Genomic DNA, 22312 nt, shown 5'->3' with positions numbered 1-22312 from the left:
CAATGCGGCACTAAGAGTAATTTATTACCATCTCTGTCACTCCTACGGCATTCACCTTAATATCGCTCCTCTAAATGCTCCTAGGGAAATTGAGTCAATTGTAGAGAATGGGAAGTACCGTATATACTGGAACTTTATATTCTCGACAATCGTTTCTGTTGCTCACTCGAGGCCTGACATGGTTCTTCTTGACTTTGAGAAGCGAACCATGTTCGTTATCGAATTTTCGGCACCAGCTGACAAAAACATCATAGCTAAGTAGAATGAATATACGTTTATTCTTCGTATGAATTTATTCGATAGTTAGTTAGTTCTTCTTGCTTTGAATCATTAATTTTTTATTAACTTTGAAAGTCCCATAGAAAAAGAATAAAATCATAGAGATACGACAATATCTCCTGTGGGGCTGGTTCACCCCTTATTATAGGTTATTTTTATTAAGGTGAGAACAGTCGATTTCGTATTTGGATATTGTGCATACTGCCAAGATTTTTTTCGTCAAACTCAAAAAACTAGTATTTTCATATTGAAAAGGGTGTCATTTTTTTATGAAAAAATAGAGGTTGATACATTAGTGGGGTAAAGAATTCTAATTCAATACCAAGGATGTGAACTAATATTATTACACGTTTTATGCCACTGAATAGTCCGAGGGTATTTCTAAGTAATGAAAAAATAATACTTGTGATTGAATTTTAGGGATGAATTCATTTGTAAGGGCTGATTTCAGAAAATTTCAAACTACATCAACTTTACTTAACAATTTTAATAGTATCCAAGAGTTTTACACCATGATATAGTAATAGAATAACGAAATATAACAGTATAAGTGTGAGGGGTAGCTCACCCCCTCGAGGGATTTTTTTTTGAAAATGCCGGAACAGGTCAACTTTATTTTTGATTATTGTTCATAAAACAATTAATTTTGTCAAGATTCAACAGATTTTGGAATGTGTATAGTGAAAAAAATGGCCATCAAATATAGTTTTTCATTAATAAAAAATGGGGGTTGCGAGTCTGATGACTAAAAATAATGCATAAATATGTGCTTTTCAATAACAAGTGTTACCCACTTTGTTTCAGTAAAAAATTACGAATTGTATTCGAGAAATTAAAAAAATGTGTTTTCAGGGGTGAACTTCAAGGGTGGTTTTCACCCCTTAAATGGTCTTATGGGCACGTATAAAAAAATACGTGTCGAATATTTTTTGATGTTCTACAACATATCACAATTTCAAGAAAATCGGTGAGGTAACCCTCGGGTACCTTCCTTGTGAGTGAATTTCTTTGGTTCGAATTAACTCGGTTGGATTAACTGTAACCAATTCTAATTTTTCTTACGCCGAACCAACTTAGGTGAAAATTAAGAATTTTGCTAATCAGGCCAGGTCAATATCGACGTGGGCCGATTTGAAGAAATTTTAATTTTCGAATTATCAAAGAAATGAAACTATTAATTTTGAAAATTGAATAAAAGAAAATTTAGTGTATCTTAAAATCTATAAACTCTCAAATCAACAGAAGGTCGAGTACAAATTTCAACAGTGTTAAACACTAATTATTTTAATTAAATTAAATTTTATCAATTCTTTCACTATATGGAAATACATTAAGTCTTCGACTCTGTGTATCTGTGTCGAAAGATTGTATAATTTTCTTTTCCAACATAGGGCAAAAAGAGAGAAAAATTTAAATTGTTATTCTTTTAATTTAAATTTGCTTAGAATTCATCCACTTTTACCTTAGAGAATTTAGTTTTTCGGTTCATCGTAGTGTTTGCATTACTTTTTGTCTAATGTTCGAACAAGAAAATTCATTGTAATAAAACGGTCTTGTAAGAAGAGAAAACGTTCCGGAAGGAAACGCTTTAAAATTTCTACTGTACCTAGTTCTGAGGAAATCTTTCGAAATTTACTTTGCCCTGTGAAAAGGATCATGCCTACCTGTGTGATCCAGCCTACAAAACGACGTGAATCACCAGTACAAGAACCTTTGCCGGTATTAGCTCAAGCCCCAGTATAAATAATAGACTTGGAATTTAAAAACGCTCTTGAGCATCGACAACAGACTTTTAGGGAAGAAAATCACACACGGGGTAGGAATATCGCGATTACGGGAGAAAACCCACCAATAATAGAAATTCCCGATAGTGACATTTCTTACGCAGGAACCGAAATGTTTGAATCTGATTCAGGGCACTAAATCAAAGTCAAATCAAAACAAATAAAAATTCTAGACAATTGCGTTACAGCTGGCTCAGCCCTGACTCATTAATTAGTTCGTTAAAATCTAAGAAAATCACTTTGACTATTCCTGGGAATAGTATTCGTAAGAAGATGAAAATTTCGTAGTAAGTTTGTTCATTAGAAAGCTTTGCAAAACTTTACAAAAATGCCTAACCCGGGCGATACAGCACCTGATCCAGGCTTAAATACATCAGAGGTCAATGTATCAGGGAATCTACCTAACATTCAAGATAGGGGTACCCTGTTTAATCTAGATGCAAGCACTGTAATGGCATCTGTCCTAGTATGTATGACCCTTCAACAGAGCACTTAACACATTCCAGTGTTCCCTGCTAAGGAACCCCATCTAAAGGAATTCATTCAGGACGTTACAAATGGTGCTGTTTATATTACCAGTGTTACAGAACCGGGATTCATTAAGGCAGTCCTATCTAAGCTTAAAGAAATCGCTTGAGAAAGCGTTCGCGGAAAACAGTTTTGAAAAAGTCGATGGCCTGATAGCTCATCTCAAGGAGCACTTCACGCCCACTAGAAAATACGAGTAGTACATCGAGTCCATAGTTAATTTTAGATTGAAAGAGTGCGAGACAGTAAGCGATTACAACGATAGCCTGACAAGATTTTTGAGCGGAACTCGACATGCCCTAGCAGAACAATATACTGAGGTTAACGGACGAGTCAAGGAAAGTCATAGTATGATGAAGCCTATTACTGAATGCGCATCAGGCGCATTTGTCAGGGGTCTCCCTACTCAAATTTCTGTGTTCGTGGACGCCCGTAACCCTGAAACAATTAAGGAAGCATACGACCACGCTTAACATTTTGAGGAACGATTAAAAAAATCGACTGACTTCTTAACCATAGAGAATGTAACAGCGGCTTTATATCACATTTCGCATACTAAGGAAAAAACTCCTGATATTACACGGTCTACAAGACCCTTTTCAAAACAACAAGGTGAATCAGAAAAATCAAAATCAACAAGCGATAAAAAGGAAGGGGGTTATTAGCAATAATTTCCGTATTCTGGAGGACATAAGGCCAGAGGTTCATATCAGACTTATTTTCAATACGCTCTTTAACCTCAATATCCGCATCAACAGGCAGGATTTCCACTCTATCCTTACTCACCTTAATATCTTCCTAATTACCCTTACCAATACCCTCCTCATCTACCATTTCCATATTGCTATCCTCCATATAACTCACAATATCTTCCTGACAACATGTACCAAACATCTCATGTAGTGGAAGACGATTTTCTAATTTCTCCTGATGAAATTATTGGCAGAGCTTACTTAAGAAAAGAACAACTTCAAGTTTCGCTTCGCCATAATTCTTTGGTCACACTGTCAGATCTTATCACACCGATTCTATTTATCGGAAAGGAATCAAGAGATGTTCAGCAATTACTAAAACCTAAAATTAAACCTTTTGTCCGAATTCTGAAAATCAAGGCACGGACCCGGCAATCTGTCGACATCAACGTTACAAATCCAGACATACAGGATGGATATTTACAGAGGGTCGCAACTCCTGAAGGACTGTATCTAGAGGAGACCATAGTTTCAGCTGCAAACGGAAAATGTAACGTTATTGTTATTAATACACTAGAAGAGGACGTGAGTCTAGACTCTGGTTTAGAAAAGCTTCCGAAAAACGTGCAAGAAACAATAAATGGAAAGTATTCTAAACGAGTGGAAAAGGTGGTACAAAATTTATCTGTATCTCACCTAACGGAAGAAGAACGACGATTAGTATTTCAATGGGCCAAAGATTATTCAGATATTTTTTATCTAAAAGGGAAGACAATGGCAAGTACCCCTCTGGTACAACATCGAATCCCCACGATAGATGATGCCGTAATGGTAAGAAAACAATATCGTCATCCTCATGGTTCGCAAGAACAAGTTGATACCCTTCTGCAAAAAACAATTAGAAAGTAGTATTACTATTCCATCTATATCTCCTTACAATGCACCTTTATTGATAATTCCAAAGAAGATGTATGCCTCAGGGGAGAGAAAATGTCGAATCGTAGCTGATAATCGAGCTCTCAATAAGAAAGTGGTAGGAGATTCCTATCCCCTCCCTAACTTCACAGACATTCTCGACCAATTAGGGAACGCCCAATATTTCCTTTTTTTCGATTTGATTAGCGGTTACCACCAAATAGAAACGCACCCCGGGGATCGCGCTCAGAGGACCTTCTTAACCCCGAGGGGACATTTTGAATGCATGGAAGAGAGGCATTTGTTCACCTAGATGATTCGATCGCCTGCTAGCGGCAAACCTTAACTTACTACTGACAAATGCGACTTCCTCAGAACTGAAGTAGCGTATCTGGGCCACATCATTGGGAAGGACGGAGTGAAGCCAAAGTTTAATAAAATAATAGCAATTAAAAACTTCGCACGCCTTAACACTGTGAAAGCAGTCAGACAATTTTTGGGACTTTCAGGTTTCAGAAAAATTCGAAAAACCCTTCAAGTTAAAAATTGATGCTTTCGAGTATGCAGTGGGTGCCGTGTTAACTCAGGAAAAAGACGGCATGGACATCCCCATTGCCTACTATTCTAAAGTTATGAACCATTTCGAAGAGGTCTACCAAGAACCTGAAAAGGAGTGCCTGGCAGTAGTGTCCGCGGTAGAGCTTTTCCGCTCTTACTTATACGGACGAGAATTTACTCTATCTTGTGATTGTGAGCCTGTCTATTGGATAGATTATGTAAATAATCCCGGCTCTAGATTAATTCGTTGACGGTTGCGACTAAATGAGTATCAATATTAATTCGAATACAAGAAAGGAAAGTTAAAAAGAGGAGTTGAAGCCCTATCAGGAAATATCGCGGATAAACGGCAATTACTGGAATTTTCAGACTCCGAGGAATCAGCTGAATACCTTTTGGCTTCCCCATCCTCTAGAAAAATTGATAGAAACAAGGTCTTTAGGAGAAGTGAGCCCATCAAAACAAATGCAAATATCAGCCATTTATAATCGCTCAAATCAATTCAAAGTTCTACCGATCACACGTTCTGCAACCGCCCAAGACAAAGACAAGGAATCGAAAACCGCAAGCTTTTCTGAAAGGCCCACTAGCATAAGGAAAGGTAAATAGAACTCAGAAGCATCTACGCAAGAATCTGAGCCCAAAGTAAAATCGATTCTAGAAAGAAATCCTTTCATATTTGTACCCAAAACCAGAATAAAAAGTCAACCCGCGATTTCCAGGAAAACCTCCTTCAAACCAATCAAATCAAAAGTCATAGAACCTAAAATAAATACCGGAATCACCAGACGAAGAGGAAGGCTAGGAAAGCGAGTCTCCTAATGAAACATAGAGTAGTGAGGATCCTAACCGCCTATGTTCAGGAAAGCCAACAGTGTGCTTTCAAGTTTAGAACCCACTCTATCTGAGAAAGATAATTCTCTGCCTGAAAGTGCACCCCCCGCCACTCATCTACCAAGCCCATGGTCTTCTCCATCAGTAAAACCCCGATTAGAGGTCTACATCGATGGATCCTGGATACCGAAATGGGAAGCTAACGATTGGAAGACATACGACAATAAGCCAGTTAAGAATCGGGCAGAATTGGAAATATCAAAAAGTGCCTTGACACGCCTAGACGTCACCTGGGAACACATCCCAAGTCACAGTGGCATCGAGGAAAACGAAGATGCAGATAGGCTGACCCGTGAAGGGATGGGAGAAGAAGCAAACGTTACCACAAGGGCCTTAGACGATACAGAGCGCGTTTCTGATCCGGCACAGGTCTTTATAGATGTCCATGCCGCGCATTCGGCTTCGACAAAAGTTAAGACGAATCACAATCGAGAAAACAAGAAAACGATGAAAAAGCAATTAATCTGAAAAAGGAACTTCAAAAATCCGTGTCTCAGTTTGATAAAGCAGTCAAGGCAAGAGGGATTGATTTACACAATATGACCACCAGTTCCCTCTACTGGGATCACGAAGGAATGGACGAAGCTCCAATTAATTTGTACACTTATGTATCAGAAGGAGAAGAAGATAAAGAACTCCTCCAGACTTTAGAATCAACTGATCCCTGCCGAGAATTTGACGACGATGAATTCTTTGAGAGAGTCCAGATATTTTTAGAGAACTATAAAAAAACCCTCTCTGCCAAAGTTGATGAAGAGAAGACACCTCACGAACTGAAACCCCTAGGAGACAAGGCACTAAATCTATCTGCATGTGAGAAGGAAAATGAAAACACGAAGGAGACATGCGAAAGCTCACTCGAAATTTTGGATGAAAATTCCGGCGTGGCACGATGAAGTACGGTCCGTTTTAAGGGCCTTCCTGCAGAAACCAAATCACTTATTGTTGGCATTCAACCAACAAGGAGGTCTTTATTTTCAACAACAGAATTGAGGATCACTCCAAATGCAACGTCCACGCCGTTATCAACAACAGAATCAAAACAGGATGTCCAACAAAAGGAAAGTCCAGCTCAAAGTAATTTCGAACTCCCGCCACGACGGCTTCAACCTTCAAAAAATCTAAAGTTGTTCCGGTCAATTCTACTTCTTTCTCAACTTCTACAATCAACGTTAAGATACCATACATTAACGCGCCTTCTGCGGGTTGCTACTAGGAAACCCTATCTTGAGACTCCTAGCAGCTACAGAACGTCTTGATCATCAAGATTTTTGTGAGCTACGGCCAACTCTTGGGCAAGTCCTGAGTACTCCTCGAGGGCAACATAAAACCTACTCAATCGTAGTCATGATACGTCATTTTGACGATACGGACTGGAAGATGGCTGTTCAAGGTCTAAAGAATCTCAGTCTCGCTTTAGAACGAGATGGTCAAACTCAATGCCGAATGGCCAATTCAGGAGATCTTTTAGGTTCGTTAACTCAAAATAAAATGAGAAAACTCGTTTCTGAAATATTCTGGGGTGGCGGCATTATTATCACTCTTTCCCAAGGAAGAATCGAATTTCCTTAGCCAGAAATTAGACCTAAAATAATTAAAGAATATCATTGTAGCTTGATCCGAGGCCACAAATGCATCACAAAAACCTATCGATGGATTAGAGAACAGTACACATGGCGAGGGTTGCGAGACGAAGTTACTCAGTTTATTCGAGGCTGTAAATGCTGCATCGAGCAAAAACTGGTCAGATGCCGCACTTGCGAACGCATGCTTATCACGGGCACACCAGCAGAACCTTTTAATAAAGTGTCATTGGATTCAGCGGGGAAATTACCAACAACCCCTCACAGAAATCACCACATCCTAATAAAGCAAGATAATTTTTCGCAATGCAAATATTGCATTGCGGTGGCCATACCAAACTGACACTCCAACATAATTGCCCATGCAGTGGCCACGACTCTGTTCTCTCACTATCGTGCACCAAGAACTATTTTTACAGACAGAGGAGGGAGTTTCATCGGAAATATAATGAGGAAACTGAAAAAACTATTCCATGTTAAACAATTGACCACCTCGGGTTATAGACTTCAAACCAATAGCTCATTGGAAAGAAGCCACATTGAGTAAACTGACTATATCAAACACTGCGCCAAAAATTATGACTATCGGAACGCCATCCTCTTTCGCCTAAGATGAGGAACTAGAAACTTACGGATCGTGTCTCCGCGATCTGATTGTCAGACTAAACGAAAGTCAAAAGATCGGCGCTGATAATCTAATCAAGGCAAAGATTCGCTCCAAGGAATACTATGATAAAAAGTCAAGGCTACTGAATGGTAAAATCGGCGACCACAGAGTTGTGCTAAAAAATGATAACAGAGATCGATTCACGAAACACGCCAACAAACTTCTGATTCCACACTGCTAAAACATAAGTATCGCCCCTCGTGCCTGTGAAAGGGATAAGTTGAATGTATGCCATTAAGGTTAAATAAAACAAAAATAAGCTCTAAAACTAAAAATGTTTGAATAATGTAAACAAACAAGACTATTGTTGACCCTGCTGGCACGTGTTCGACTTAATCATCCAGTATCAAAACTAACAATTGTTTCTTTTTAGGAAGACATGAGGGAATCCCGTTGTACTTGCCTGCTGTTCACTATCCTATCCTACTAGAAGGAAGCTGGGGGGCAAAGATATGGATCGACCTATCAGGTTACCCCACTGGGAACCAATAACGGGCTCTACTATGAGTATTAAGAAATGCTGAAAAGAGTATCCAGCACCTGGATACGGACCACCTTCCAGGATCTAAATAAGCTCAACAGCTATCTTCAATCATGCGAAGGGCACTGGAGAATGATTCACATAATATGTCCTGAAAACTACGAGAAAATATGTCCCCAAACTGTTGCTGAATACAGCCTAGAAAATAAACGAGCCATCTCCCAGGAATTGAAGGCTGAGTTGGAGACCGAAAAGGAAGAGCTGGCACGAAGATTTAAAAAATCCTTGCCTTAAAAAGCTCCTCCAGGTATATGATTCCGCAGGACTACTCCGCTGTTAGGTTTTCTCGGTGGGATGATTGGACCCGTAGCAGGTCTGCTGACGTATGAAGATGGCGAGATGATTAATTCCAAAATCAACGAGCTCAACCAAATCTACGCGGAGAAATACTTAATCAGGCGTAAGAACATGTAAATCAAATGACAAAATATAACTATGACCTTACCCAGGTGGCGAGAGATTCAAAGAATTGGAATCTCGTTTCTCCGAACAAAATATGACACATGTTTTAAATCGAATCCTCACAGCCATAGAAGCTGGACTGGACAACTACATCCGTTCTGCTGACAAACTTCTTTAGGTAATCCACCAAGCTCGTAGAGGACAACTCCACCCAGCCTTATTCAGCGACAGACAGCTAAAACCGGTATACTGGGACATTGAAGACCATGTTCCAAAACTAAGCTTTTCTGATCAAACTGATTCAACCTGATCAACCTGATTCAACTGATCGACAAACCAACAGTTGACATTCAACGAACTTGTGAAATCCAGATTACTTACCTGCCTCAAGGATATTGGACTAGATTAGATACTCTGTGTGTATGGCTCCACTCCATTATGATAGAAACAGCTGTAAAAATCAAATGCTTATCCAAACTGGATGTAAATTTAAACCTCGTAGGCATAGGAATAATTCTACTAGCCCCTGGGTGCGAGATGAGCATCAAGGATGCAGCGCTACCAGCCTTAGTCGCTTCTGTAGGTTCCACCGAAGCCGTTTACGAGCTAGATTCGTTATAAGACCTAGAAATTACCTCACCAATCATAGCTGAAAATCATCAATTAATTTAGTCACTTGAGCATGCCCCAGAATTCTCTGAAGGACACGCTGCTAAGAAGGAGCTGTTCGAAGCAAACGCCAAAACTCTAGACGAACTAGAGCAGCAGCTATACTCTTTAAGCCTTCCACACCAATCGAGGACTAATCAAACTAGGCTGAGTCACGGAACTTATGCTGGTTTCTGCATCCTCATAAGTGCATTCTCCTTATACCTCGTTCGCTCCTATGTAATCATCGAAGTAATGAAACTAGCGAATAGTACTGGCTTTCGCAAGTATTTATGCCAAAGAATCCAGAACGATGAACATCCCAACGAAGATATCGATCACCTAGAGGAAGAACAACAGGCACCAGGGGGCATGAGTAGCCTAACTCCTTCAATCATGCCTAGACAATTCCAAAGCATCTTATGTGTGTCAAATGCGTAAGTCACGCTGCCGACGCAAACATTGCAGCCTCTGTAAATATCATTAAAACAAACAAAAAAGGTGGGTATTGTCAGCGTCATTCGAAAAAGGAATGATGTTGTAATAATAAAAAAAAATTGTATCCCGACCAACCTTCACCCAGTGCTCGCCTGGCTCGTCGGCATAACGCTAAAAATCAATTGTGCTAATAATACATAAAAAACTTTATGATAAGGATCGTGATGGAAACAAAATTTCCATAAATACAAATGTATGAATGAAAATAATACATCGACAACACTCGAGAAACAACAAATCGTTTTAAAATCAAAACTATTGTTATGGCTGTGTAGTCAAAATTTTTAATAGATATTAAATACAGTTGAAAATCATCACCATGAACTGCGGGAACAGACGAAAATAATTTTCAGACATGATTCATAGCAGAGTTCTATGACATTTTTCGACGGAACACCAATTTAATAGGTCTAGAATATAACAATGGAAAATGATTAATTGAAAAAAAATCGGTGTCAATTCAGTTTAGAATTGAAAATGAAAATGAGAACATTTTGTTTTGTTCCGTTGAAACTTTCAAAAAGTAACAAATTCAAGTGAAATAGCAAAATTTTAAGAAAAGATTTATTTCTCAATATCAAACAATAATAACAAAAAAATTATAATTAAAGTGCTCTTCTGTGCTAATAATATTCCGAAACATTCAGAAATAAATTATATCCTCAAATTAACTAACTTGGAAATTAAAAACTGAATGAAATCTTCCAAAATCAAAGTTTCTAAAGGTCTTGAATAAATAATTTTTTAAATTAAATTTAGAGTTCAATATCAAAATTAAAAATTCGAAATTTGCCACCCTTTAAAACAAACGAAAGTTATAAAATTAAGGATGCATTGTTTTCAGATAGTTTAATTTTAAAGAAAATTTAAAAAAAAATTTTCAATTTAAAATCGTTAAAATTTAACACCTCACGTAGAATTGTTTCTCATTCTTGAAAAAAAAATAATAAATAAAAATATAAAAATTCCCAATAAAATTGCTTATTTCAATCCAACTAAGATGGGACAATTTTAAGATATGACATTGAAAATGAAAAAACAAAAACCAGAATTTTATAATGAAATTTTGAAATATTCATAGCAGAATTGTCCTGGAATATTGAATATTTAAGTTGAAACCACAAATTAGAAATCAAAAATCAAAATAAATAAAAGAAGAAAATTACCCCCTCCTTCCCTCACGCATAGAAGTTCAAAATCTCTAATACTATCTCTTTTGGCAATATCCCGCTTCGCCGTCAAATACTCACATGGAGATCACCGCACTCGCCAAATTGAGTTAATCCACTCATGTTAACACAAGTTCTTTTTTTTTTAATTTTTTTTACACTTCTTCACATTCACCACGCTACAAAAAGTTCTATCACGCACGAAAATCTCGCACGTATTCCCTAACAAGGAAAACATTTTGAAACTTATTGCTTAGTGTACTCGGAGGAATTTGATGCGCTGAATCCGAGTCAGAATTCAGAATTGCTTCATCACCCTAGGTTCCCGAGATATCCTAACCAAAGTGTGCAAAAAACATGGGTTTTTGCTATGCATGAGCTTCTCTCACATCCAGAATTTTTACTTTTTTGCAAATATGGTCACGGCATTAGAAAGCTCAAATCTTCTACTTTAAAACCATTGCCCGCTTTTTTTAACCGAATTTTTACAAGCCGAGACATCGTTCTTTGAAATTTAGAAAATTCAAGTTTTAGAAGATACTGAAATACATGGGAAAATATCTGCGGGGTTCAACAATAAACTCTCACTTGATTTTCTACGTGTAAAGTTTTTTTTATCATGTGATACGTGCAGATAGCTCTTTGCACGTGTAGCATTAAAAAATTAAAAATGGCGGATATAGTTAGGGTCGAATTATAAACTGCAAACTATCAAATATCGCATAACATAATATAAACATAATATAAAAACCTGCACGCCCTAAACACCAGGAAGATTAACCTAAGAATACAATGCAACAGCACTCCTAGCAGCTATTCTCTCTCCGATAGTCCTTTTCAGGATAGTTGGTGAGGAATATTTAAGGTGTTTGTCTCCAGCGGCTACTCTCTCTCTGACAGTCCTCTTGAGAATAGTTATTCTTTTATAGTTATTTTCTGCTAAAGCTATCCTTAAGATCTTTCAGATTGAGCACACATTCAATCTGAGTTCGATCCCTGTTTTTTATATTATGTTATGCGATATTTGATAGCTTGCTGTTTATAATTCGACTCGACTGCGATTTATCGCATCAAATTCCTTCAGGTACAACGAGTCCGGTCTGTGGGTGTGAAAATTCGTAGGCCTGTGTTATTAGAGCTGGTTGTATACGATTACGTTCTGATTGACTTAAGGCAATTAATGACTTCGCCGTGAAAATTAAAATTGATTCTCTGAATAGCCCATACAACGCTACTCATTAAAAATTAAGCTGAGTTGTGGAGGGCTTATTTTTATGCAAATTATCGAGCTAAATGAAGTTTGAGTGTGAACTGCGAAAAATTTTTAAACGAACAATTTCTTTTCACCTCCGTGTAACGTTTTGATTATCAGGTGTTTTAGGCTACTTTACAAAGTCTGCAAATGACATTTTAGAACACATTATTCATATTTTTAAGCGTAGGGGAGAGTGGGGCTAAACAGACTGCGGGGCTAAATATGACATGTTGAATATCTCTGAAACTATGATCAGCTTCGAACAGAGTATACTGTGTGTGAACGCGTCAGTATGTGATGCATACATGTCATTAGGCATGGTGACATTCCATCAATTCAGTATGGCGTCAGAAGTCGTTGTGTTGATATATCGTATTTTTTTCGCCGAAAGTAATTTGTTTTGTTCTCAAAGTTTTTGGGTTTTATGGTTGTAAGTTATTCACATGGATTATTATGTGAGTGTTTTTTATGGTCAAGTTGCGCTGAATTCTGGAAAAATTGAATTTCTTCGACTTAATCGAAGAAGTAAAAGTTTTGGTTTCGCAATGTAAAACTGGCTGTATGGCGCTGAATTGGTCAAAAATACTAACGCTACCAAATTTGTATTGAACTCCGACACAAGGCGCACATCCTTTGTGTGTTTTTCGTATCGAAACCCTGAAATATATATTAATAAAGACTCTATTTTCATTTTGTACGTAAAAGAATGCATATTTGTGTTTCATTTCTGGACTTAATTTGCGATGTCTTGTTTATCCCCCCTCACCGCATTTTTGAGATTCTCATTTCCGAGGTGTTTACCTTCCTAACGATATTGTACTCAAACCTACTATGTTTTGCTAAGTCAATTATTGAAAAATAATTATTTCTTTGAAAAAATACTTTGTTAGGTTAAATTATAATAATTCAGACCTAAATTTTTATAATCATTATGCAAAGTATCAATTGGAAATTACAATTTCAAATCCTTCTATAAAATGTACGATTATTATTAAAAATAGTAAATAATAATAATAAATAATTCTAACACATTTAAAAAGTGTAATCCAAAAATCTATTGAACACAGTAATTTCTAAGGAAACGAGTGATTTTATTCTCTGTAATTCAAGAGCTTTTTTGGCTTTTTCCAAAAGTCATAGAATGTTTCTCTTTGTTTCGGTTAAAGCGTCAATCACCGGTCGATTCAAGAGGAAAATGAGAAAAAAATAGCAGTAGGATTTTCTTGTGCTTACAGCTCTTTTTTTCTCAACTATATTTTACCTGATAATAGATTTTATGCTTTCACGATGATTCATTTTGATAAAAAGAGATATTTCGGGTTTCACTCGTGTAAAAAACTACTACGAATTGTTTGCCGACGTTTCGTAGTAGTTTTTTACACGAGTGAAACCCGAAATATCCCTTTATATTTTACCTAGTCATGATATCTAGGAGTTATTTCTCTCAGTGTTGGAATGGTTAAAATAAATGGAAGGAAAATGTAAATGAATTTGTAGTTTCTAAACGATTGTGCAAACAAAAACAAGCTCTGAACGAAAATACTGAGACAGAATGATTTGATTCGTTTTATTTCACTAATTTGAATTGACTCGAAAGGGTTAAATCGCTCCACCTGGCGCGGCCTGGGTCGTCGGATGTCAGAACTCTAGGTTAAATCACTTTTGTATATTGACACTTACGAAGTACGCCAGCTAATTTTGTATCCAAATCAGCAAACAATAATTTTAACGAGAGTTTTTACCTGAAGAGGAGTAGGTGTAGTCGGGTGACACAATAATAAGGAAAATATTTCCAGAAAAACATTTTAAGATAAAAGTGAAAACATTTCCAGTTTAGAACACAGACTTACTTGTTGCAATTGTTGCCGAATAATATATTTGGTCAATTCACTGCAACAATTATTTGTCGAATGCAATCCAGTTATTAAAAATCATGGTTACATTTTTCGAAACCTTGGAAACCGACTTTGAGATGGTATCTCACATATCGGTAGAATAGAATATTCCACTCTATCAACCATTTCAAGTTTAAAATACAATTTTAATCTACAGGTTTTAACACTATACTAATAGTCGAGAATGGGAACGAATTATTATTTAAATTAATTTTTGGTTTTCAAGATGTCGAATAGAACCTTGACATACAACAATTCTAAATCTTAGTTTGACTATCACAATACATAGGTTGAAAACTTAAAAAGATATATCTACAAATATTCTTCTTATCTTGTAAAATTAACAAAAATCATCAACAAATAATAAAAGATTACGAAAATGTATTATAAAAAATTAAACTATAATAATAATAGTTTAATAACAAATATTGGTTTTACATAAAAGTATTTCAGTACAAATAGAAATACTAAAATCAATGATGCCACACATATTCGTTATGGACCCATATAATAATATGTAACGTTTATTTTTTAAGAAGACCTGAAAAGTAGAATTGTGTCGGTTTTAACGATACTTTCTTTAACTGAGATAAGGTTTAGAAATCCCGGTTAATTTTATATCAAAAGTAATATTCAGATAAAAAAGTAATTAGAATTATATTTGTGAAAAAAGTTATATCGTTGTCCCAGAAAGCCGAAGATGTGTCTCTATTTATATACTGAAAAAATTCATTTAACTAATATTATTCTTTATTCGCAGAATAACGATGTATTAGGACTAAATAGGTTAGATTTTTCACGATTTCTCGTAAAAATAAGCCGTTTAGATTTTGTGCCGACGGTATTTTTGCTTAGTTTTCGTTGTTCAAAAACAAGATCCCCTCAGTGGTTTTTGTCCTTATTTCAGACAAAACCCTTCTTTCGTTTCAATTGCCGGTCGTGGAACAACACTGTACATAAAATTTATCAGGATCGATGAAAACCCCACCCTATGTTTAGCGATTTGTTTCACGCTGTCAGGGAATAAATCGTTCGATATAAAATGCTTCAACGACAGTCGTGGAAGTAAGCCAAAGTCGCGAAACTGACCACAGGACCTGCGAAACTTTCGTGAAACCTTGCCTTCGACAAAGCCACCGAACGCCTTTTCGGGTTGCGGATAGAGGGTCCCTGTACCAAGGATCTTCGCTGAATATGGTTACAAAAATAAATAGGCACTTGCGGACAATTTTCCGGGGGTGGTCCCGAAGAATTCTACATAGTATGCTATATGTTTCACCTATAGGAAAGGACATAGGATCCTATATAGGTACCTGTATAGGACACTCCCTAAAAAGGCACCTAATAGTGCCTGCCTGATGGTACCTAACGAATGATACCTCATGGTACCTAATAATACGTATGTCTCTAGGTGCTCCTGGAGGACCAAAAAAACTTCTTCGCAGCCGTATGTGCTATAAAATAGTACTGCCCATTTGGATATGGCCCCATGCAGAAACATATACAGGATCCTATGTCATTTCCTATAGGTGGCACCTATATGTAAAACACATAGGTTCCTATGTAGGATCCTATATAGGATCCGATGTAGGTTCCTATATAGCAACCTATACAGAAATTTTCAGTAGGGGTGACTCTGGGATACCGGGCGACCTGTCAGAGTACGAAGACTTATCCTTGCATGAGGCGCTCTACTAGGATCTACGAACCCCGTACCCTAGCTTCTGCTGGGAAGAACAATAAACGCAACAAACATAGTTGTAGTAAGTGCGGTTCAAAAAAAGAACGCGCAGGGTTTCCGACAATGGTTAGGCCCACAATGCCGACCACTCCAGAACTGGGAAAGCTAATAAAGATAGAGTAAATATGATAAAGCGGCAGAATCTCGGGGATTTTAGGTGTACAGTGCGGCAAAATCACGACTTGCTTGAGAGCTAATGTGCGAGTATGGCCCCTGAATGAGAAGGTTACATGGCACGACTGCATGCTCTGTCGTTTTCGAAACAACTAGAGCCATCGCTTTTTTCGCACCAACAACTGCGAAACCATGCGCCTATTCTATCACAGCCAGAACAAGCTAGAAACAGAAAAAGAAAGGCGACACTAAGGCAAACCCACGGGCAGGCATCCGATGGAGGAAGAGCGATACTTTATGCCCCGGAGAAACATTAACTACACAATATCTGGCAGAAATTTTACCGCCAAGGTTCAAAAGTTCGCATCTCGGGTCTTTACAGACGTTCCAGTTATTGTCGACCACCCGTCCAAACCAGAGGAAGTCGACGAATTTCGGAGTGAAGTCTACGAAGTACAGCATAGACTGTGCGAAGACTCAGATAACATAAATAGCTTCATTAAGCTGTGTGATGCCTTTATAACGCCTGAGGAAAAATCCCCACCCATCACTACCGATGAGGTGAAAAAAGTATTACGAAGTATGAAGAACTATTTTGCTTTGGGACCGGTTGGTATCAAGACCTTCTGGTAGAAAAAGTTTTCTTTAATCCATCAGTATCTGGCTCATATTTTCACCTCATATTTAAAGTCGGAGGAGCCAATTCCAGAGTGTTTGGTGGAATGGCGCACGCTACTCCTGCCGAAAATGAGGAACTTATCTGATCCTAAGAATTACAGGCCAAGTTCTTACCTGAACACACTGTATACAATATTCACAGCCATCCTAAATGATAGGATTGTTCGGACAATGGTACCTGTGTGGCGAGAAATGTACAAATGCAAGTTCAAAGAAAGGTGCAGCTGGATACCGGGAATACCTACTCATCGATAGATGTGTCTGGAAAAACGCAGCATCCTACCAGCGCGGTCTATCGATGGCCTGAATTGATTACCGGAAAGCTGACGATTCTACCTCTCATAGACTTATCGTCTGTCCTATAGAAATCTTAAAGTATTATTCAAACATCGTGAGGTTCATGGAACGATTGACGCCGCACTCCAAAACATGAGGTCGCTCATATATTTCACATGAATGGTCTTAAGATCTATGCTAAAAATATAGAGCAACTGCATTTAGCTCTAGGAATTATCGAACGATATACTAAGGAAATTAAAATGGAATTTGAGTTAGATCAATGCGCCAAGATTTATTTGAAGCGAGGAAAACTTAACGTCATCCCAGAAGACCCTGAGCTCGTAGATAGAAGCGCTACAGGGCCGCATTCAGGATGTGACATCTATAATGGATACTCTTCGAAACAGAGACAAGTAGTAGATTTGGTCTTCCTAACTGTCGGCGAGGAACAAAGTATTCGCAATGAACATGCTTGCCGTCGCGGTAGTACTCTATTAATTTGGAATGGCTCCATGGACGAATAACGAGCTCAGATCCTTTGATATCAAGACACAAATGGTTATGCATATGAACAAAAGCATGCCTCTTAAGCTTTCTGTTCTGCGACTCTACATCTCATGCCGACCAGGTTGTTGAGGAATGTTGAATCTTGAATGTCTTCACAACAGGATTATTCTAGGTACAACACATAGATTTGCAAATGAAAGAGAACCTCTTCTTGAAATGGTCAGGAAGTCCGAAGAAGTCAAATCTTAATTAAATCTTATCTATCTCGAGTACTCACTCCTGAAAGCTCGGATTAAGAAATCACAGTAGAAAAACTTCTATAAACAGCTGCTCAATAACAGGATGTACGGAATCTTCCACAGAAATGTTGAGGTTTATTCAATGACGTGTGAGCTAACTTTTGCCTTTTTATATTACCCGGATTGAAGTCGGGCACGGAGGGTTTCAATTTAGCATGTCAAGACGGCGCCATTTCCACCTAAACATACTATCGGCACATTTTGAGATAAGACATTCCCCATGATAGCTGCAGGGCGTGCCATGCACACCGCGAGCATCTAGCACACATACTATCTAGTTGTCCAACATACTCCTTGGGAAATAAAGTCAATTGTCAAAAATGTAAAGTGCTGCATATACTGGAACCTTATGTTTTCGAGAATTGTTTCTGGAAACACCATAAACAAAGAGAATGAAAAGAAAGGCAAAGTGACCTTATAAGGGAGTTGCGACGATTGAATATGCTAAAACCCTTGCGGGGAAGAAGCAGAAGGCGGGCGTGCTTGGGTCGCTCCGTGTCCTCAGGGTACGCGAGAATTTTGCCGGATTGTCGTATTGATTCTGACACAGCTTGTAACCACCTATCTCATGTTCGTGGGACGTGGTTATGGCTTTAATTTTACCGTAATTATGCTGAAATCGGGTGTACATTTTCAGATTGGCACCCGCTCCCGGCTTAATCCTACAGTTGTCTTTATGGCACACTTTTAATAAAATAATACACATAGTTTTATGTTTGCGACTTTCAAAATATTAACAAACATTATTTAATTACGACAGCTTTTTATATTATTCGTCGAATTTTCCCAGAAAGTTTATTTGTTTTTTACTTCCAAGTCTGAATACGCAAAAATTAATAATGGTTCAAATTGGAGAATTATGTACATCTTTAAAATTTTGAAAATGGTAAATTTCAAGTTTTGTTAGTTTTACGTTTCACAGTTCAAAACTTTTTTGTAACGAATACATTTCTTTTGGTAAACCGCCCAACGATAATGGATGCCCATACGTGAAGTTATTTCATAGCGAAAATGGTGTAAGAAGGAAAGTAATTATTATAGGTCTTTACTGGGTCGCAGAAACGATTTTCTGAAACATTCAACAATTTGCCTTTCGTGACCAACTCATCTTTCTAGATCATATTTCTTGTTGCTGACTCAGGCGAGTTCTACGCGGCACATGCAAAAAACATCTCGTTACCGTATTTATTTGGTAAAATCCTTACGGAACTAATATAGAAAAGTGACGGAAAAAATTTTGTATAACAAGTAAAATATGCAGGACAGATTGACATTTAAGTGATGTTGCAGCCATATCACTCATATTTCGTTTCTGTGACACGGTTAATATTCTAATGGTATAGCAGTTCTGTCTCTCTATTGTATATCAGTTACATTACAGAATTCCAGAAGTGCTACCTATTCTTACAGTAACATTATTAAAGAAGAGTGCGATCTTTATGTTCCGTAATTGTCATGCTACATGGCAGTAAGAACGTTAGGTATAAATTTCACCCCTTTTTTAAGAAAAATGTACAGAACGTTTACGCTGAGTATAGGTCCCAGTGATGCTAAAGGATCGCGACTTTTTAACTGCCTATGTACCGAAAATCGCGGATCTATTTGAAATCAATAAATACTATCAATAATAATGCTGATAAATATTTTTGAAAAATTCTTTACTTAAAAAAATGATTTAAATTGAATCTAAGACGTAAGTCATTTCTTTAAATGGTGTAATATTGCAAGTGCATACTTTATAATTTTAAAAAGACCCGCGCTTTTCTGTACCCAGCAAACAAGAAACGATTGACCGCGTTTCAATTGTATTTCAAGCCGTATCAAATGTGTATCTTAAAAAGGAATTGCAGATTTCTGACGATAGCTTAGAGGTACCAGTGAATCGGAGTAGTGGTTATTTTACGATTCACCAAAAAATATTTCGTTACAGATTAAAAAACGACAGTTAATCGTAATAATACTATTCACATAAGAAAACTACAGACCAGAAAAAAGAAAAACTTTATTTTTTAAATTTATAATCACTATAATATCGAATAGTTATCGTAGTATAGTAACGTAAAATGCAATACCCTGCTTCTTTCTATAAATACGAAAGAGAGAAACATCGGCTGTGCATGCGTCATGCGCAAACCAAGAACGCGTCCATGTTTACATTTTATTATAATCATAAATATTTAATTCAGAGAATTGTATAATTCCTTATAATTTATGGACAAATTTTCTCTTTATATAAAATTGCATTTCACTAACATGTAAGTCAATTTTATTACAATTTAAATATTATAATAATTAAAATATTTAAATTGATTTGATATTTCATTTTACGCAATTCATATTTGTAAAATAGGTTTCTTATGATGCAAATTGTTGAATCTTAAAAATCCAGTTCATTTACATCCCTAACTTATCTGCATTTTCCTATTCAAATTTACTTGCAACCACTTCCCATTCCCTAGAATTAAATAATGAAGAGTGTAATCTGCATTATACAGTTCATCGGACTTCATCAAACATCAATTGCGTGATGCAGATTTGTTTCCGCAAAAGGAAACCTGCAGTTTTCCATTTAGTTTGACATCTTTCAAACTCCATTTCATTGAGAACTTGAAACGATTCATGCGTTTCTTCTGTCAATCATAAATCACGAATTGAACTTAATTCAGTTTTTGAGGTTATGTTTTCCTATTCAGAATGCCTGAAGACTATAGAACGAGTACATCTCCGAATGTGGCTTGCAGATTTAATTAATTCCAAATAGCTGACCAATTCAAATAGTCCCAAAACAATTGAAATACAACTTTGTCAATCTGAAATTTTAAGATACACATTTCAAAGTGCTCCAGTTCAATCGTTTCTTTTTTTAGGGTACATGCGCAGTTGAAAAGTCGCGGATTCGAATAGAGCATATAATTAAAAGAATTTGTTTATCGGGACATGTACCGATTGATAGTTACTCGGTTGTAAAGTGCTTAAGTATTTACTCAAACTTTATTCAGAAAGATGAATAAAGTTTACTTATTGCTTATAAATTAATTTTCAAAATAAAAGTATAGTTAGATGTAAATATTGATGAATTTTACGCGGCTGCAAAAATTCTGTAAATGTGTACACCATTATGTGTTTCCACCTTAATATTTAATTTCTTTAACAATGTTCCTTTGCAGGAATGAAACCTAAAATAAAAAATCATTATCGTGCACATGCCCTTTCTGTATGGCTACGTCTTATACCTGAACTTCACCGTACTGGAATAGAAGATGTAGAACCAAAGCACAATCTGTTTCGTGGATATGCAGATCTCAACATCTATGATGGTTTAGTCCGACTTGACCCCCTTAATAGATTGGGCGAGGAATTAAGCATACGGAATTTGACAACAGAATCATCAACTACTGCAGATTTCAGTATTACTACCTGCGTGGGTTTAATACAAAGCACTAAACTTCAAACTATTCAAAATGCTACAACCGACACACTTGCTAGTTTGGATGCAGCAGGGTAAGCATCTGAATTAAAATTATATCACAGTATCCGCAAGCACATGCTCCTAAGTCGAGTGATTCTAATATTAAGTCACTCCAAAACTTGTTATTTCGATATAATTTTCAATGGAAATCTCCCAACTCTTCCCCCCACTCCCACCCTTTTTGCGGCAGAATTTCCCTTTATGCTAGGATAAATATTTGGGACAGTAAACAGCCGCTTAGTAAAACAAACTGCAAATGCCTTATCTTGAAGAAACTATGGCTTTACAACATTTATTGCATTAAGGGCGCAATTTTTATCGTGTATTTTAACCGTGTAGAAAACGCTTTTGAACTGATTTGCATAAATTTTAACTATATATGCTTGATGCAATTTTCTCGTAAAACTTCTAGGAAATTACGATATTTCCATTTGTTAAAGATATTTGAATGATTCTGTTTAAGCGCAATAGTGCTCTTTTACTTCCACGGTTCCGAATTGTAAATGAAGACAGAACGCTCTTTTGAAGCATGATACTCGCCTACTATACTATATATTTGGAAATCTTGGTTAAAACAATTTTTTCGAAACAATCTACTTCTGTTCACGTTTATATGGCAGAACCTAATTAAAAAGATTTGTTCTTTAACTGTTCTGGCCTTTAAAGGAACAGTGTTCTACGAAAATGGTTACAATTTTGTAACGAAAATATTATAGATTTATGTAACGGCACTGTTCTGTGACAGTTGTTGTGAAATTGTCCTAGAACAAACTAGTCCGGGAGCGGGCAATGCTGCCGTATGCAATAATATGTCTAAGGATAAAAAGGTATGATTCTTATGTATTTTGAGCCGCTGAATCCGAATATACCCGGAGTTTTTTCGAAAAAGTGGTACGTTTTGTTTAAATCGCAATTGT

General features: G+C 36.9%; 1 protein-coding gene across 3 annotated transcripts in view; it reads left to right on the top strand.

The window, feature by feature from the left end:
• The window catches only part of LOC117174994 (neuroligin-4, X-linked), a 450915-nt gene that overhangs the window by 363756 nt on the left and 64847 nt on the right, over positions 1–22312 (top strand). For all 3 annotated transcript variants that reach the window (XM_033364481.1, XM_033364480.1, XM_033364482.1), the window contains one exon: positions 21094–21427. In XM_033364481.1, the coding sequence (XP_033220372.1) occupies positions 21094–21427 (334 nt within the window). The remainder of the gene's footprint in view (positions 1–21093; positions 21428–22312) is intronic.

This window comes from Belonocnema kinseyi, chromosome 6, assembly GCF_010883055.1.
Source record: "Belonocnema kinseyi isolate 2016_QV_RU_SX_M_011 chromosome 6, B_treatae_v1, whole genome shotgun sequence".
In the NCBI taxonomy this organism is placed as follows: domain Eukaryota; kingdom Metazoa; phylum Arthropoda; class Insecta; order Hymenoptera; family Cynipidae; genus Belonocnema; species Belonocnema kinseyi.
The sequence above is the reverse complement of the archived record's forward strand: the minus strand, read 5'-3'. Positions and strand labels throughout refer to the sequence as shown.